Source organism: Calonectris borealis, chromosome 8 (genome assembly GCF_964195595.1).
Source record: "Calonectris borealis chromosome 8, bCalBor7.hap1.2, whole genome shotgun sequence".
NCBI classification, from domain to species: domain Eukaryota; kingdom Metazoa; phylum Chordata; class Aves; order Procellariiformes; family Procellariidae; genus Calonectris; species Calonectris borealis.
This window is the reverse complement of record NC_134319.1, coordinates 10,350,009-10,369,765: the sequence shown is the minus strand read 5'-3', so window position 1 is coordinate 10,369,765 and position 19,757 is coordinate 10,350,009. Positions and strand designations below refer to the sequence as shown.

The 19,757-nt window shown below is 50.2% G+C and overlaps 1 protein-coding gene across 1 annotated transcript; it reads left to right on the top strand.

Moving 5' to 3' along the window:
* The first annotated feature begins 115 nt into the window (after positions 1 to 115).
* Positions 116 to 12,868, top strand: LOC142084809 (cytochrome P450 4B1-like). The gene is made up of 12 exons (XM_075155820.1): positions 116 to 662; positions 4,593 to 4,737; positions 5,395 to 5,439; positions 5,983 to 6,110; positions 7,661 to 7,785; positions 7,903 to 8,054; positions 8,627 to 8,733; positions 9,058 to 9,248; positions 9,801 to 9,934; positions 10,571 to 10,635; positions 11,284 to 11,366; positions 12,120 to 12,868. The coding sequence occupies exons 1-12, from the start codon at positions 483 to 485 to the stop codon at positions 12,286 to 12,288; spliced, it is 1,524 nt and encodes a 507-aa protein (XP_075011921.1). The 5' UTR covers positions 116 to 482; the 3' UTR covers positions 12,289 to 12,868.
* Positions 12,869 to 19,757: the final 6,889 nt, after the last annotated feature.

The window sequence follows — 19,757 nt, the reverse complement described above, 5'->3', positions numbered from 1 at the left end:
GGGGATGTGAACACACCCCGAGCTGTGCCGGGGCAGCACGGCGCAGCCCACCGGGTGGGCGGCTACAGGCGGGGGAACGCGGGGCAGGCAGCCGGCCCGGTCCCGCTCCGCCGGCGATGCTTGGCGGGCTGCCCTCCCTCCGCAGGCTGCAGCTCTGCCGCCGGCACAGGCTGACAGCTCCTCTCCTCCCTTCCCAGTCCCCATCCCTCCGGCCAGGTGCAAGCCGGTGCCGGCAGCGGGGAAGCAGGGCAGGCAGCAGCTTCGAGCCCATTTTGCGGGCAAGCGGTGCGTTTCCCGAGGCCCCGCGGGATGCCTCCCTCCCAACAAGCGCCGCCGTGATTTGGCAGCCGCTCGGACTCTGAACCTGCCTCTCGGCCCTGCATTGGCTGAAGGCGCGGCCGGGGCGGCCGGGCGGTGACACCGGCCTCCGCCTGAGCCAGCCGGCAGCGGCAGGCGGCCGGTCGCTGCCTTCGCCGGCGGGGATGAAGCTCTCCTGGCTGGGCGTGGATGTCTCCCGGGTGCTGCACCTGGCTGCCGTCTTCTGCCTGACCTGCGTGCTGCTGAAGGCCATCCAGCTGTACCACCGGCGGCGGGAGCTGCGCAGGGCTCTGGCCGACTTCCCCGGCCACCCGACCCACTGGCTCTTCGGCCACGTCCATGAGGTAGGGCGAGAGCCGGGTCTGCAGTGCCGGTGGGCAAGGAGGGAGTGCGGGGAGCGGTTCCCCCACAGGGGGGGATGATTCCATTGGGACTCATAGCCGTGGTCCAGGAAAATTGCTTCTCCCAGCCCCAGGGGGAAGGGAAAGACGGGCATCCCTGTTCTCCGCCATACAAACTGCTTTCTCTGCTCGTGGTGCGTAGAGAACAGCACACGCAGGCTGCTGCAAAGTGCACGGTGGGAAGAGGTGGTAGTTGGCTCGCAAGTAAAGAAAGCGATAATATAATGTGGCGTGGGTAAGGTCATCCCGGAGCGTAACCCGGCATTGGTGCTGGAGGCGGCAGAGCCACGCTGCTCTGTCCCGGGGCAGGCTCCGCTGTCGCCTCTCTGCCCCTGTGGAAGTCAGGGCACGGCCGCTGCGGCTGTCCCTGCGATGCTGAGCAGATGCACGCTGCTCCCAGCATCCAGAGGCACCTTCCCTCCCTTGCCAGCTTGCATCGGCTTCACGGCCAGGTAAGCCAGACAGGGCATTGGTCATTTTGAGTCACGTTTAAGCCACAAAACACATCCTAGGTATAGCATCCAGCACAGGGGCCACGGATCTTTTTAAGGTTGCACTAAAGCCGTGACTAACTAAACCCACGTGCATAAGCAAGCCTTGTTCTGGGCACTCGTGGCATGGATGACTGTTCCCTGAGGTATGTGCTTGCCTGCACAAATCAGTGTGACTGCCTTGGCAAACAGATTTGCACCACTCATCGGCAGCTTCCTGAGGAGTAACTGAGCTGCTTGATGTGACAGGCTTCTCCATACATGCTAAAGGCTGCTTCAAATTGCCCTGACCTCTCCTGGGCTCTGCTGATGTCCCGCTCTGGCCAAATCTGTGGCACATTAAATAACTGGCACCCTAAAAAGTAGCTGGGAAATCTGGAGGAGACCTCCTAGGGCTTGTCTCTGTGCCGTGGCAGCCCCAGTTTTGCTGCACTGGATGGGACAGGCAGTCTTTTGGCAACGTAAGCATGAAGATGGGCCAGTACGGAGCTTTGTTGAGCTGCCAGTTAGACTTTAAAACTGCAATTAAATAAAGTATGTTCGCCTGTTTTTCAGTTATGCCTATTTATCCTGGAATGGGATTTAACCATTTGTGCCAATCGCTCGCTCCCATCGTGGCTAGGTTGTTCACGGCTCACCTTTTACCTCGGACAGTATTTTTTTAATAATTCCTGTTTTGCAAATTTGATCATTTGCTGATTAAATGCTGCTGAATTCCCCAGAGCCCAACAGTTCATTGAGCCAATGAGGAAACTGGCACATGCTGAATACAAAGTTTACAGACACCTGGGGGGAGGACCCGAGAGCTGTATTCAGGGAGAGCACTGACACTTCCTATTCTGTTGATTTAAAGGGATTAATTGCCAGTTTTGATTCAGGTCGGTGTAGTATCTCAGATATATTTGTCATGCTCTGGGTGAGGCTCCTGGGAATACGTCATTTTGTTTTAAAGCATTCTTAGATATTAACCTCTGCTTATCCACTTGGCAGAAATTACATTAAAGTATCAGGAGAGGTTGTGTGGAGCTGGTCAGTCTCACTGCAGCAGCACGACTTAGTTAAAACCCTGAGTGCCAGCCCTGAGCTGGTCAAACTGACTTCCCAAGGTCACAGTTGGTGGGAAGCAGAGGAGAGCAGTGCAGGGGGGCTGTCTGCCCTGGGCGGGCGGCTGGTGGAAAGGAGCCAGCCTGGTTTTGATTGAGCACAGAGCAGCTTCGTGCTCAGATTTCAGTTCCTGTGTTTTCTGTTTCATTTGCTATCGGTACATAGTCATTAAAAGTGCCTTTAAGCGCCTCTTCCCAGACGCTTTTAATGTTGGATCCGTTTCAAAACTTGCATTTCTGCATGAGATCAGGCTTTTACCTTTCTTCCTTAGACCCAAACGGGTGTTATACTTTTCTTTCCAAGCCACCAAGGGAGGAAGAAGTAGAAATGATGGTCCTTCATCCAGAGCCTGGTAGCTGGAGCCCTGGTTAAGAAGCAGGAGCTTTCCGTTCCTGTTCCTCCGCAGCCTGCAGGACTTTACACCCTCTGCCCCCCCCGGAGTGCTTGGCACAGCAGGTGGAGGTTACTCACCTTGGGGGTAATCTCTCCTCTCAAATAAACCCATCCCACCCTCTGCCAGCGCAGGGATGGTTCCTGATAGCACAAACCAAGGCCGGCACTCCAAAAGCAAGGTTGGATGCAAAGGCTTCTAGCATGAGGACTTCTGCCAGCGAGGCTTGCTCAGCATCTCCCAATTACTTCCATTTATGCTTTCTGTGATTTCGTGACAGGAGGAAGCACAACAGCCGTATCAAAGAGACTTTCACGTGTTCAAGTATCGCTTGGCTAAAGGCACCGTGCCAAGCCCCGTTTCTGCTGGCATTGGCGAAGGGGTGGGCGCTGGGGAAGGCTGCCTCCTTTTACCCCAAAACTTGATCCCTGCAACCAGAGGAATTGATGGTTCTCTTTAATAAGTCCAAAATCTTGAACTTGAGTAAGAGAAGTTGAACGATAACTTTCTATCATAAACGATAACTGGATGTAGTTCATCATTCTGCCGAATGCGGGAGACACACGGGATGTGCTGCAGGGACCTCCCCAGCTCGCAGGGAAGGGGGCTCAGCCTTAGTGCCCGCAGCCTGGCTGTGCCCCCACAGCCTGCGCAGTCCCCTGGCAGCCACCCTGCGCCTCCTGAGCATCCTCTCCGAGACGGGCTTGACATGGGTGATTATTTGAGTACAAGCCATCTCCTGGGTTGAGAAACACTAGCCAAACTAAAAGCTGAACTGAGATAACTCAGCACTAAAGCGACTGAGCAAATATTCACTTGACTCAGTCAATAGGGTGACTTTGTGGCTGATTTCTACACCAATATGCAGATGTAACTGAAGTTCAAGCTTCAAGTCAAAACAGCAGCAGCTACGTCAGCCCTAGCTCACCAAAATCCTTCCCCCTGCATATTGTGGCAGAGCAGTTTCTGTTCAAAGAAATGGGAATTCTTACATGGTTTTGTCTCTGTGACCTTTTTTTCTCCGCCAGTGACTTTGGATCTCTTCACCGATCTTTCCACTTGTTCTTTGGCTATTGCCTGTTATAGAACAACACTGGCTCTAAAAGCAATAAAGCGGTGATCACTTTCGAAGAGTGAACCTGCCAGTGTCGCTGATACGAATGCTGGTGCTCGCATTACTCTTCAGCGTGCAGCTTCCAAGGACCAGAGATGAACCTTTCTGGGAGCACCAGCTCTTCACCACCTATTAAATTCAATTCCTGGAAATCAATGAAATCTTAATCTGACATTATTAAGCAGCGTCCCCTGCTCTGTACACTCCATCAGTGACTGTGGACTCATTCTGTAGAATTTTACCTGGACACTGGCCTTCTCCACTTAAATGGCTGGAGGAAGCTGTGGCCCATGTTTCCCGGTCAGGAGGCATCATTGCACTGGGGCAGACACAGCAGCGATGCCGTTGGCTGCTGTAAAAGTGCTGCTGTATTTTCTCACGACTGCAGGGTGCCAATTGCTCAGCCATGTGCAAGTGAGAACGTATTTGCACGCCACAAAATGCAGATGCTGTCTGGGGCAAACCTGAGTCTTCTTTGGGGTGGCCGTGGAAAAAAGAGCAGATAACGTACGCGCACTGATAGGCACCACCACTGTCACTAAGGATGTTCTCCGTGGCTGATAAGGAAGAATTATTTTATATGAGGTTTAAAAGTAACAAGCATGTCTACTTCTGATGCTCTGAAAACCCAGAGGGACAACATCTTGTTTGCCATTACCTGGTTTTGTGACACAGAAAGACCTTGAGCTTTTTAAGACAGTGGTTTGGGAGATTATTTATTTTTTCCTCTGAATCTAAATATTCTTTCTCTTTTTACTTCCCCACAACTACAGTTTCTCAAGGAGGAAGAGGTGCTGGACAAGGTGGAGATCTGGGCACAGAAGTACCTGTATGCTCACCCTCTCTGGTTCGGGAATTTCTCAGCATTCCTGGTTGTCACCGATCCCGACTATGCCAAGGCTGTGTTGGCCAGAGGAGGTAAGAAGATGATGCCTTCAGCTGCGGATCAACAACCGTAGCCTGCAGATTTCCCATGCCAGCCTAAAAATTCACAGCAAGGCAGGGTTTCGCAGGGAGGTTGTCTGGCAGAAATCATCTAAAGGCACGGAGTGATACCCCTCCTTCGTGCCATGCCCTCGGTGCTTCACGCACAGACAGGGCTGCGGGGGATACGGGCCCCTCCAAATCTGGCAAATCAAACTTCCTCAAGTGCTCCTTGAAAAGTTATCTTCTCGGTGCCTGACCCCAGCAAGGAGAAGACAGCTGGAAGCTTTTTTCTCAGCTCAGACCCCTGGGTCCTACTGCGGAGCCATATCTTCAGTGCACCGAGAAAGAAAGGTGCTTGACAGTGCTGTCTGGGAGGGTTATTCATTTGTCACACAGCAAGACTTTGGACTACCAGTATTCTTGTTTATTCCATCTGGGCATCTGCTTTTATACGTGTTTCTTGCAGCTGGGCCAAACAGTGTTGTTTTGTTGTGAAATACTGTTGAATTCTGCAGGAATACTACCGATTCTGCTTCATACCCCCCAAAAGCGAGAGCCCAGAGGGAGCTTTAAGGTACAAACCAGTAGATTGGTGCTAGTGAAACATTTACCATTTTCTTTTCTCTCTCTTGATGATTTTTTTTACAGATCCCAAGGATAACATCAACTATAAACATCTTGTCCCGTGGATCGGTATGTATTCCCAGGGCTTTGCCTACCAGGAATGATTCTGAAGTTAGTCAAGAACATGCTATAAATAAACAGCATTGTGCTTGTTCATTGGTGCAGCTATAGCCAAAAGCTTCCTGAAATTATTACGTTTATTGAAAAAGGTACTAAATAATGCTATTTTTTGTGATTCGAGGAGAGAAATATCAGGCATACTCATATGTACAAATGAGAACCACTTACACCTCCATAGTTAGCAAAGGGCGGTGATGGGAGAAGCTCAGATTCAGCAGAGGACCGGTGAAAAATGCACCTGCTGATCCGAACTGCTCAGCTCCAGCAGTGCTGGTGTTTCTTTTCGGAGGCAGCGCTGCGTGGTTTCCGTGAGCAGGGCTCTGCTCAGCCCGGGGGAACCCTGGAGCTGATGGCAACATTTGGAAACACTCTCTCGTAGCAGCTCAAACAGCAGATTCAGTCATGCTCCTCGCAGGCAGAGGCTGTGCCCGCAGGCAGGCGAAAGCAGCCTGCTTGTGCCCAGCAAAACATGCCTTGCCTGTGTTTCCTCAGGGAACGGGTTGCTGATCTTACATGGTCCAAAATGGCACCAACATCGAAAACTCCTGACTCCGGGGTTTCATTACGACATCTTGAAACCGTACGTGGCGCTGATGGCAGAGTCTACTAACGTGATGCTGGTAGGACTCCTATCTGATGCTCCTCTCTCTGCCCTGTTTTCTTTCCCCTGATCCTGACTGGTTAGGAGGTAAATGCTGGAGCAGGGTTTTCTTGCAGTGCCCTTACTCACAACATGCTAAGTGTAGGGACATGGTCGAGGCTTCTGAGCCACCACAAATCCCTGCCCGTGGGCTGGAAGGAACGAGCAGGTTGAGCCTCCCTGCGGGGACTTCGTCTGTGGTACTGCTTTGGGCTCTGTGGCTAAGATTTGAGGATTAATGTTACTGCCGTCCCCAAACTGTGCATAACCTCAATCCCAACTGCAACTTCTTATAAGGCATTTTTGTAAATGAAAAATTGAAGTAAATAAAGGTTCATAATAAATCCCCAAAATACAAAGGTTGGAACAGAGCTACACTGTGACCTAACACTAAAGGTTATCATTTGCTGTCAATGTACCCATGACTGGATTGCAATCCCTGCCTTGCCTCATACACAGTGGAACTGCACTGTTCTTCCATCCATTGGTGCCAGGCATGATGGAAACCAGCGTGAATTACAGGTGAGGGGCACCAGGCTTTGTGCACATGGACCGGCAGGAGTCTGGGTGCCAGATCTATTCCTTCTCCTTTGCCTTCCTCCATTCAATCTCCCCAGCAGCTCCACATGGATCCTGGCTGTCCTCCCTCCCACCGGCCCAGGGAGCAGCCAGGAGCCGGGGGCTGGAGAGCCAGGAGAGCTTTTGTAATGCACACAATTGCCTGGCAGTTTATAATTCCTTGCAGACAACGCAAAGTGCCTATTGTGGGAGCCCATGCCACCAGGTGGCAATCTTTGTATGTGCTAAGGACGCAAGTCTGTCCGTATAAGCCCTGTTCCCCACCCTGGTTTCATGCTGTGGGAGCTCAGATGTGACTGTGCTCCTCCATCTCCTCCTTTTCGCAGCTTTTGAGTCCACTGGTTCCTTACAGCCAGGAAGAGACAGAGGATTTGACATCATTTCATGTCTGCTAGGCAAGAGAGACGCTATTTATACTTTCTGTAGGGATCTCCAATGGGAAGAGTTGAGCAAGAGCTCCTATATTATATGCTGGAAAAACACAGTGGGAGAGAGATCGTGAGATGGAAACTTGCATCTTAGACACCAAAGGCACCAAAGTCATATGTGCTTGCAAGAGAGAGACAGAAAACACAGACTCGGTGAAGCCCAATGCCGACATATGCTGCTCTTGTGCAAGAAACACGCTGCACCCTAAGAAAGACTTTGGTAACATGCCCCGTCACCCAGCAATGCGCCCGTCCTGGGCTTCTCCAGGGTGCCTTTGCCCCAGGGTAGGGTGTACCAGGGCTCGCTGCTGCCAGGATCTGAGAGTAGCAGCTGCCTGAGGCAAGTCTTGTATTGACCATCCCGTCTTAGCTTCCAGGATTTTGGTAGCAACCAAGAGATCCTCTTGTTTTTTCCATTTCTCTGGGATGTATCTCTAGCTGAGCACTCATTTAACCAGAAGGTGACTGCAGATCATGCAGAACTGTCCCTTGCCTTCTCATTTCTATCTCCTTTGCACCCTAGGATAAATGGGAACAGCTGATCACAGATGGGAAACCGGTGGAGCTCTTTGAGCACGTCAGCTTGATGACTCTCGATAGCATCATGAAATGTGCCTTCAGTTGTCACAGCAACTGCCAAACCAACAGGTCAGTGCTGGCTGCCCCAAACCCTGGCAGAAAGTTTGCAGCTCCTAAGGGAAGTGGGCAAATTGCTTGTCGTGATGGTCCCAAATTTACAAACGTCAACCAGTCCCCTTTCCCCAGGAAAAACACCTACATCCAGGCTGTCTATGACCTATGCCACATGGTGCACCAGCGCCTCCGCATCTTCCCCTACCACAACGACATCATTTACTGGCTCAGTCCCCACGGATATCGGTTCAGGAAGGTCTGCCAGCTCGCTCACGACCACACAGGTATTTCCTGCCTTCATCCTCTCCCAAAGCTTTCGAGCAGGGTGGGTGATGGCTGACCAGAGGCAGCCGAGTTACCTCCTCGCCCATGCAGTGATCCTGCCCAGAGGCTCAGAGCTGGGATCCAAGCAAAGCATCAGCTTCCAGCAGTGGTCTGATCTCAGATCTCACAGATCTCGCAGTTCCTGGATTATTAAACGGACTAACAGAGGAATTCCCCTTTGGGAATGCTCCTGTTAAATGACCAGGAGCTGGTGAGACAAGGGATGGGCGCTGCAGGCAACACCAATGCAAGGAATGATTTTCCTTTCCAGGCCACGCATCGTTTTAATGTAGGAGGGGTGGGTAAAATAGGCTGAGGAGTTGTGGCGGACAAAGAACTTTGTGGAAAAGGATGGTAATGTGCACAGCATTTGCTGCTGAAAAAGCCAAACTGCCTGGGATGCAGAAGCACACATCAAATGCACCATGAACTGAGCGGTGGTCACCCCCTTGGGTGAGCTTTGCATTGGCAAGACAATTTTGCAGCTCAGCATCTCCTGCCCCTGCTGAACCTTTAACTATTTCTTCCCCAGACAAGGTGATCCATGAGCGAAAGGAGTCCCTTAAAGATGAACAGGAATTTGAAAAGATGCAGAAGAAGAGACATTTGGACTTCTTGGACATTCTGCTGTGTGCCAAAGTGAGTGGCAAGGAGTGACGTTAGTAGCCTCTGTTGGGGAATACAACACGCAGAGGGATTTCATAGTCTTGCTGGTTTAATATGGGGGGGATAAAGGGATTTATAAGCAAAGGAAAAGAGGCCCTGAATTCAGTCTAAACAGAGACTGATTTTGTTTATATGTATGCCAGGGGCATCACCACCCTCTTTTGCAATAGCTGAAAGAATATAATGTCCCCTCATGGGATATTATATTTTTTTTATATATATGGGCCACTATAATAAATATATATTTTTATATATATATACATCTCTGGGCCACTGAAAGTGTCTCTGGGCTGTTAGGATGAGAACGGAGCTGGACTGTCCGATGAGGACCTGCGTGCCGAGGTGGATACGTTCATGTTTGAGGGCCACGATACGACAGCCAGCGGGATCTCCTGGCTCTTGTTCTGCCTGGCATCACACCCCGAGCACCAGACACGGTGCCGGGAGGAGATCCAGGAGATCCTGGGGGACCGGGAGACACTTCAGTGGTAAGGTTGCTGGTAACTTTTTCTCCTATCACTGGTATTTCTAAGTGAGCAATGTTTTCATGGCTCGAAAGCTGGGGTGCTGAAGGACTGATTTGTAAGGTGGGGGGACTTCATAGGATGGAGCAGATACTGCATCCTTCAGCTAAACCTGCCTCCCTGACCTTCAGGGCTTCAGGGCTCCTATTGCCAGGGTAAACACGAGAAAAAAACATCCCAGACCAGGAGGACATGCTGGATGCTGTGCCAAGACCTGGGCCACCAACGTTGCCCTTTGCTCTCTCCTGTTTTCTCGCCACAGGACGTTGTAGTTGCGGCTTTTCACCTTTCACTGTCACTCTGCACTTGAGCTTGTTCAGAGGCTGTTAAGGGTGTTCAGAGGGGTCTTGGGGTCCTCAGCTTGCAGCAGCACGTGGTTGGACATTGTGGGTCCCTCCATCCACCCCATCTGTTGCAAGGGGGTCTGCCCAGGGGGCTGATGGCCATGGGGCAAATGGCCTCCTGGCCCAGGGCAGCGGGGGGAGCGTGCGGCTCAGGCTGCCTCTGTCCCGGCAGGGAGGACCTGGGCAAGATGACTTACAGCACCATGTGCATCAGGGAGAGCCTTCGCCTTTACCCACCGGTGCCCGGCGTGTCCCGGCAGCTCAGCAAACCCATCACCTTCCCCGATGGACGCACCTTGCCAGAAGGTCTGTAAATCCCGTTCCCCTTCACAAAATTGTGCTCTTGGACATCTGGCTGCCTGCCGCAGTGCAAAGGTGACCGCCCTGCCTCTGTGACCCGGTCTTCGCTGGCACAGACGTTCAGATAGGACTGTGCAGATGTTGGCATCCCATTGATAGACTGAGGTCTGGGCTGTACAGCGGCATCCCCGTGACATCCTTCCTGCCACCACCACTGAAGGGCAACCGCGCCTGTGCCCAAAGCCCCTTCTCTTCCTGGCCAAGCACAAGCCCATGGTTCACCCATTTTGGCAAACTGCGGGCGCAGGGGGATGGGGACCAGTCCCATCCTGACTCGCGGCATGGGAATTGCCCTGTGCTGCTGCTCTCCTTCTCTGATTTAGCTCCCAAGTGGGCAGTGTCGGTGGGGGGACGATGTGCCTATGGTGCCGGTGCCTTCCTCATTTCCACTGTTTGGCTGCTTACAGCTAAACAAATGGGAAATGTTTAGTTTTCTCTGAAGCCAATGACAAAACCCTCATTGGTTTCCAGTTGACAGATAAGACCATAATGATTCAGACAGACCTTCGTGTGAGCAGGCTGCAGCTTCTCCTTTAGTTTCATTGTCACTGAGCCCTTTTCTCCTCCTCGATTGCTTTACAGGCAGCATCGCTGCGATAAGCATTTATCTCATTCACAGAAACCCCGCGGTATGGAAAGACCCTTTGGTAAGCTTTCTTTTGCCCTTCTAATAATTTTTCCCCTTTATGCTATGCCTCTTCGAATGCCCTCTTCACCTGTTAGCAGGAGAGCAGAGTCCCCCTTGCTGCTGAGCATCTTTGGCCATGGGAATCACGCTGAGACGTGACAGCCCTGTGTTAGTCTCGGCCAGCTGTGGCACAGGGCGATCAGACAGCAGCGTTAGGGCTGGATGTGCTCAAACAGTAAGACAAAGTGCTCCAAAGAGCTTGTTGTATTAACAGGCAAAAAGATCTTTTGCTTAGTCTACAGGTGGAGAATTGAGTCCTGGCTCCCCAATTTTCATCATATCTATGTCCTGGCTCCCCGGTTTTCATCATATCTATGTCCTGGCTCCCCGGTTTTCATCATATCTATGTCCTGGCTCCCCGGTTTTCATCATATCTATGTCCTATCCTTTCATCACATCTATATCTATATGGTGTCTTGGCAACACCATTGCAAGGCTCGGTGGAAGGCAAGGGAGTCTGGCGTATGAGTTGCAGTCCATCTCAAAATGAGTTCTCTCTCCAGTGGGGTTGTTCAGAAATTATGGGGTGTTGCATTTCAGAAGATAGCAGTCAGTATTGTGTTCCTTAAATAATCGCTTTTTCTTGCTGTGTATTCTTCATTTCCAGGTGTTTGACCCTTTGCGGTTTTCCCCGGAGAACGTCTCTGGCAGACACTCTCATGCCTTTCTGCCTTTTTCTGCTGGAACGAGGTAAAGTGTATTGAATGCTGAAGGAGTAGTGGGGAGAGAAAACATGCATCCCTGGAAACTGCTCAGTGCGAGAAGTGTGTGCTGCTGTTATAATTGCTATCAGGGAAGCACTCACAAACTGCTTTCAGAGCCCGCTGCCTGAAGTCCTGGCCCTGCAGCGTTAAATAGTTCACGAGCATATAACAAGCGTTTGTGCCGCAGAGGGGTTCTGATACCAGCAGGCAAAACAAGAAGGAAACATTGCTGGGCCCCTCCTGGGGACGGGGAACGTGGTCCCAAAGCTGCTGAGCATCCTGCTGGCATCAGGCGGGGAACCTACAGCATCCTGGGCTCACCTGCTCTCCTCTTCTCCTTGATACAGAGACCCCATCCCACCCCCTACACACTTTGATTCCCCCTTGTCCCCTCCTCCTAATCCTTCCCTTTGCCCTGCGCTCACCCCAACAAGGCAAACACGTTGCAGACCCTTCTGCTTGGAGACCCGCTGCCTCGGCTCGGCTGGCCTCTCCTTTGGCTTCCCCATCTCCCCTCCCTCTCTGTGCTCATTGAACACACATCCAGGAGCTCCTCTCCCCCGATGCTGCCCCGGAATTCCCCTGCTTAGCCCATGCCCCTGCTTTTGCCACCCAAAACACTGCCTGGGGCCCCCAGAGCTGCAGAGGGGAAGGGTTGTGTGCTGGTGTGAGAGGGCTGGGATCCGGCCGCAGGGGTTTATCAGAGATCGGGGGGCTGAGCTGCTCTGTTTTATGGCAGGAACTGCATCGGGCAGCAGTTTGCCATGAACGAGATGAAGGTGGCACTGGCCCTGACCCTGCTCCGCTTCGAGCTCTCGCCCGATCCCACCAAGCCTCCCTGCAAAATACCTCAGATCATCCTTCGGTCCAAGAACGGGATTCACCTGTATCTAAAGAAAATCCGCTGATGCTGGAAAATGTCCTGCCTTCTCCGGAGGGAGGGACCAAGCAGATGACGGGACAATGTTTCCCTGGGGTAAAAGGTGCAGGGCAGGATTTGGGAATGAGGTTTCCTGATTTATGTGCTTCTTCCACCAGCTGAAAGCCCTTTTTGGCCTGGGCCCAGGTAGCCTGGATCTTGGAGCAGCCAGGCATGGCCATGCCTCTTTGCTGGCTTTCCCCCTGCCCCACCACGGAGCCCAACCGAAGCTGCCGTGAGGGCTGTCCTCCCACTGCAAGGGGCCTGGGAACATCTGCAGGTCCCACCAGCTTCCTCCTTACCAAATCCTGCCTTCGCCTTCATGTCCTGGCCGAATCTGTGACCATTCCCAGCCCTGTTCCGTCGTCAGCACCTTCCTCAGTGCCTAGAGGTCAGCCCTGCTCTCCCGCAGCAGGGACAGCCCGTGGCAGACCTCTGTCTCTCTTCTCACACTCAATGTGTCTCTGTTTTGTTGAAAGCCCTGATTCCAATTTGGGCTCTGAAATGCTGCCTAAACTACAAAATATTCTGTAATTTTTGTGTTAATAAACCAATAATTATCCCTGTAACAGCAGCTGCGTTGGTTTTTATTGCTGATGCTTACCCACTTAATCACAAATACAGTGTAAAACCCCTTTAGAAATGGGAGATGGAAGGGAAACCCATGAGCAGCAAGAACAACCCTGGGCAGGTCTGGCCAGGCTCCTGCCCGCAGGTCTCCAGCCAGAGCCAAGGCAGCATCTCCTTCCACGGACAACCCCTTTAACAGGGGTCCAATGTGCAATCTGCATTTAAAGCTGCAAGGGAGGAGTTCTGATAGTTAGAAAGGTTTTTTTCCTCCTTTTTTTTTTTTATTTTCCTAACCTGATAAAGTTATGAGAGTTGTATGCTTGAGGTACGCTGGAGGACACTAGCGAGCTGTCCTCTGCCTCTGCAAGGATCATTACTGGGGTAGAAAGTGTCAAATTGGGAAATCCCAAATGCTGCTGTTGCAATTAGCATCGCAGTGTTGTTGACTGCGGTTCCGGCATCATGAGCAGGCTGCTGTGCAGTAAGAGAGCATCTGACTTCATACAGCTCTCATCTGCAGAGATAAAGCAGATAGAAAGCGGAGGAAACAGAAGGACCTTTTTGTGGGATACGCTGTGCTACACTATCAACACCGCGAGCCCAACCACTGGTGAGCCCCGTTATATAGGTTATATCAAACATAAGGTTTTGTCCAATTTTAATTTTAATTACACAAAGGGTGCCCATAAGAAATAATAGAGATAATACAAATAACCTGTGTCATCTCTCACTCTAAGCACATCACCAACCCACTGCAAATGTCACACCAAAGGTGTCCTCAGAACAGCTGTAGTTGAGAAGCTGCAAAAACCAGGGCAGTATATTGTGCAAGTAGGGTTGCCCATGCACCTCCTCTGCCCCATCACCCCTATCTCCTCTAACCACAGCTGTATCCACAGCTCCCTCCAAGCCTCCCACAAACCCCTCCTGTGTCCTCTCCACTTACCTCTGTGCCAGCACATCCAGCCACCATCGATAAAACCTGCCTGCCGTGGGGTGCCTCGAGAAGACACATCCACCAGCCAGCTTCCCCTCCAATTTCCACACCTCATGGTGCTCCAGGCACCCAAGCCACAAATTAATCCCTCCTATGAGTAAAACCTCCGGGTTGCCCTGAAGCAACGGCTATGATTCAGTAATATCCCATTTCAGAAGAAATGGTAAAAGAAAGAAATCACCTGCGTGCATGGGTGACACAAAGGACACGACTGCATCGTCCAGCTTCACCCTGAATTCACTTACAACTTTGTTAAGCCTGAGCACACAAAAAATACCAAAAGATTCCTAACCTGCCATGGATTTGCATCCATAGCTTGTGAGGAGAAAAACTTGGGTCACCGCATATCCTGGAATAAGTTAAAGGAAAGCAATGATTTATCTCCTCCTGATGAGGCTCTGGTCCAGGAGGAAAGCAGCAAATGCACCCGGCTCAAAGCTGCACAGTCACAGCCTTTAGTGATATGGCAAGTGATAAGCTGATAAAAGCCAGTTTCTTCAATTATGTTCAGTCATATTTCAAGGTCACTGGGTAAAAGCTCATTGGGTAAAAGCTGCAAACTCACCTCACCTCGGTTACTGAACTAGGGCTGTTCCAGCTACAGCAGCGGAGGAGCTACGTATCTGGGGTGATGCCAACATTGCTGTGCAAACCACCAGTCGTCCTTGTACGTTGAACAGACCCAGCGTGGCGGGGCTCGGCACAGCAGAGGCGTGCGGAGCGTCACAGCGACAGCAGGAAGGCTGTGCATGAAGCACGAATGGAAATGGCTGTGTATGAAAGCACTAGAAGGAGTAATATAAAGCCAAGATTGCAAAAAATGGCCTGTATCGATGACAAGGACACAAGTGACAGCAGTAAAACTTGTGAACGCTGAGGAAAGCCTTGCTTACATCAAAGCAGGTGGCCCCCGTGCCAAGAAGGCCACAGTGCAGATGACTCGCCAGCAGAAGACCTGTGCTCTGATAGTGGGAGGATGGAGCAAGGTTGTGTCACCTTGTACCTGCCATTCCTCTCCTGGCCTTTAAGGGACTGTAACCCCTTAACTTACCATTTCAAGTGAGAGCTGAGCCACAGATTGCCAGCTGGAGAGCTGAGACAGCACAGACCCTCCAGGGAAGAGGAGGTGCCAACCAAGCCTCTTCCCTCTGTTCCTGTGCTGAGACCCGAAGCACTTTGTGATCAGACCACCACAGCCAGAGACTGAACGAACAAAACTGGCCACAAATGGAGCTGAACCTGGGCTGTGACCCACCAGAAACTCCTTTGCTCCTTATGCCCACGGAAAATGTACCCATGGGAACTATTTCGCAAGGCCATGGAAATGCACAGACAGCCCACCAGTGGGAAGAAGGCCAAATTACAAGTGCAATTTAAAATTCACAGTTAGAGTTTGCAAAGTACAAAAGATTTAAAGCTAAAGAAAGGTTTAGCGGCACCAGATATCTGGATTCAGCGCCTAAGTTTGATGTGCAGAACCGTGCAGAGCACAAGCTAACTAGGTGAGAGGACAACCTTTCGCTGTTATCATCATCTTGCGAAAGCAGCCGGGAGAGCATCTGCCAGACCAGGCAGTTCATGCATCCTCAGCGCCAGGACCCGTCGGCAGTGCTGGAAGCATCCCCCAGCCTTATCCCCCCTGCACGCACCTTCCCGAGTCCGCCCTTCTTATTGAGAGCGCTACGTGTGCCTGGAAAGGGTTTGCAGGAAGACCTATTATTTTTTAAGCAAAAGTCTTGAAAATCTGTGATATTTAGTTGATAATTTTAAAAAGAATAATTAATAAATAAATAATAATAAATAAATAATAATTTAAAAAATAAAGCTTACAGCAACTTCTCACGGAAGAGCATGAATGGAGCTTAGGAAAGTGGGGGGCCAGCCTGAGCCATCGGGGTTACCCCACTTCCCTTAGATGGTCTGGGTGGGTTAGCAGGGATTTCAGAACATGGCAGATTATTTTATACGCCACACTTACGCCAAAAAAGCACATGGAAGAAACAAGCATCAGGCCAGACTTCAGTCTAACTCAATTATTATTTTCTGGACTCAAAAGCAGAAGAGATTCAAAATGCCATTTCTGTTTTCAAACTTCTCATTCCTTTGAAAACCAGGACTTTTCAGAGGTAAAGTCTCCCAGGAAGAAAAATATTTACTGAAGATAAAATCAGAAACTTGTTGAACCCCACATTATAATCTGAATGATGATGCTACTCCCTCCCTTTGTAACGAATTCCACCAAAAGAACAAATCTGAACTTACAATGAGAAAGATATAGTTTGAAAGTACGTTTAAGCTTATGCGTAAAGGCAGTCCCTGTCAAATGGCAGCTCAGTCAGCACGCAGTCTTAGCAGTTGCTCTCACTTACGTACATGAGGATCAGGACTCTAGAAAGTAAAATGAAAATAAGATTTCTCAGTAAATGTGCTTTTCCATGTGCTTTTTCGTCTCTATTTCCTGCCCTTCGGCAACGTTGGCTTTCCACCTATGCCAGGAAAACTGAATCCCAGTTCAATTTATTTTCACTTCCAAGTTAATCCAATTTATTTCGGCCTGAGCCAGCTCCCCTCAAAGAAGCAGGAACGTCGGCACGATGGTACAGCACCCGCTTTGCAGGGGATGCTCACTGCGGCTGCAGCCCCTGCGCCGGGGCAGCCCTGGCGAACGCCCGCACGCTCCAGCTGCCTGTCCCCTCTTCAAACGTGAGCTGCAGCTCTTGAGTTGAAATCAGAGATATCCCTGCAACGGAGAGAGACAGAGTATGCTTATTAAAATGTAAAATGTTATAAAACTATCAGAAGCCACAAGCACTTTGGAGGACAGTGTTAGGATTCAAAATTATCTTGATAAATGGAAAAAATTCTCAAGTGAATAGGATGCGAGTCCGTAAGCGCAGGCACAAAGCACAAGAGCAGGCACAGCCATTGCACAAAACCAAGAGGGGAAATGACTGATAGGCAGCAATCACTCCAAAAGGTATTTTGTAGATATAGAGGCTCACAAAGGTAATGCGAATCAATAATATCCTGCTGTTGTAATCAAAGCAAACATCATACTTGGATACATAAATACAAATATTTCTCAAAAATTTTTCACTTGCATGTCCTTTCACTAGAGGAAATGAGACAGTGTCCTTCAACCCTGTTTGGAGATTTAAGTATAAAGGCAACTGCATTTACTCCAAAATGTACCTTGCCTACATATTCTACAGTGTAAAATGAGAAAATTTTTAATTAAAATAGCTGAAGTCACTAGAAGCAAATGACATGCATCACTATATTGGATTCAATTTTCTTTGAAAGATAAGATTTGAAAAAAATACCATGTAAAAGGGAGTGGATGAAACTTGGCATGCAAATGTGAAAGATTGAAGCAAGAACATCTGATGGGCAAGAGCACAAGGCTGAAATCATGGTGTAGCCACTGAAAAGGAGTCGGTAAAAGGGCATCAGACTAGGGGAACCTGGAGTAACAGTCCTCGTGTAAATAAATGGCAGCTGCTACATTGCATGTAGGTAGATACAAATTACATGGCATAAAGCACTTCTTAAGGTTTCTTAAGCCCTGACATAGGTTGCCTGGGGAATCTGCATTTTCAGAGGTTTTAAGAGCAGGTCACCATTTTTTCTGCATAATCCAAAAGCCCAAAGGCGGCCATGAATGTGGTGTAAGGCTACAGCAGGGTACCTCTGGTCTGGTTTTTGGGAGTGGACTGAATCGGGGGTAGAGGAAAGGCTGCACTGCTGCTTTCCCAACTGGATCATCCAACACATGAATGTTCCTGGCCCTGGGACAGAAAAGCCCGGCTGCTCCTGCCTTCACCCTGCTCAGTCATTGTCCCCCCCGTGACTTTTAGGATTCACTAAAAATCTGCCTCTTCATATCTGAAGAGGAAAAGGAAAGGTGCTCTGCAGCATTCCCATCCTCCTCTTGGTGTTGTGCTTGTGGCTTCTTGGCACAGGAAGGGAGCGGAGCCCGGTTCCCCCTGCAGTCACATACCCAAACCCAACGTCAGATCTGCGCGCAAAGCTCTTCTTGGTGCTAACACCCTCCGAGGTCAGGAGCTAGGGTCACGCTCTTCTAAATAACGCCACGCATGGCAGCCCAGCTCCCAGTCTCCCTGAGCCACGTGGCCAGCACTGCATGCCAGGCCGGCCAGCCTGCGTCCCGCATCCTGCATCCCGCATCCCATATCCCGTATCCTGCATCCTGCATCCCACATTCCACATCCTGCATCATCCCACATCCTGCATCATCCCACATCCTGCATCTTGCATCCCGCATCCCTATCTCATATCCTGCATCCTGCATCATCCCACATCCCGCATCCTGCATCCTACATCTCTCATGGCTGCTCTGCTTTTGAACTGGAGAGCTGGACTGAGGCTGCAACAGGGCTTCTGGGGCAACTGTGTCCCAGTGCCAGAGTGAGCCAGATCTTTCCAGAATGTAATTTCTAAGAGCGTCTCCCCCCAGTTACATTTCCCCTCCTAGATATTAGAGACATGGTAGGAATAAAAAGACCTGGTCACATGGGATGTATAACTTGGAGCAATAAAGACAGTCAAGGACTAGATGCAGAGAGGTTACCTCATTCTTTAATCCTTCCCTACTTTCTGCAGAAAGGGTAATTGCAAAGATGATGAGCTGACCTTGGACTGCCTGATTCAGACCTTCAGATAACTAATTTTACAAGAATTCATGAGAAGGGCTATGTGGGGTGCAACAAGCATAAGTCTTTGTTTTGGTTAAAAAGATCTTGGATTTTTCTCATTGCTACAGCTTGGTCTTTCAATAACGGCAGAGCAAAGATGCCATCTACTCACGCAGTTATTCCTTTCCCCACAGAGATTGTTGTAATAGCTGTACAGCCACATCCCGGTCACGCGAAGGGTACCCGTCCATCGCAGTCTGGTGGAGGTTCTTTCTCACACGCTGCCAAGCACAACAGGAGCAGCAGAACCAGGGGCGAGAGCAACTCCCTCGCACTGCTGGGGGATGTGGTCCCTGCACAGGACCCATGCCGCTCTCCGGGCAAACCCATTATCAGATGGTATCAGCAATTTCCATCTAAACCCCACCGGGATTTTAGACTGGAAGCAGCCTGTAAATTAAATAAGTATTGCAACGTATTTGTAAGACAGCTGTATTAAATGCTTCCAGATATAAATTCATCCTCGAGACATGTGTGGTCAGATGGGATCCAGGCAGCTCACATTACTCTGCAATGCTTGCTGGGCTCTTGCCATGATTTCCTCATATATCATGTGTTTGGAAGCCTGAAACGTTATTTTTTTTGGCATTACAACAACATTTCATCTGTCGGCACTAAGCACTGCAGGAACACACAGGGACAGATGGGCCTGGACTCTTCTTCCTATCCGAATAAACACCGGCACACCCGGGAAAGCAGCTGTTGCAAGGTCATGCTCTGGGGCAAAGTATCGATTTGCCACCTAAATTTCACCTGCTCAGTAAATCGGTTCTTCTGCAATGAATGCCAACAGTATGAGCTAAATCAGTGAGGAAGATCCTCTCCTCCTTCTGTTTAGGTGTCTAAATTAAGTGGAGAAATGCCCAAGACCCTGAAAGCAACTTCCACAGCCTGATGTGTCCATGGTTGTGGTACAGGATGGGAATTCTTCAGTGTCACGTTTGGGGTTTTTTATGTTTGTGGCATGACCTGTCATGGCATACACTGCCATCATGTGGACACCCACAGCATCGAGCCAACCGTGCAGAGGCTCTTTGCAAATATTTGATGACCTTCCGAGTGTCCTTTAACACCCCACTGTAGTTTTGCCAGCCTTAGATGTCCAGAAGGTCAAGCCAAGACTCTATTCACCCTGCCAACCTCTCCAGACCACTCTGGCTATCAGGAGACTCTTGT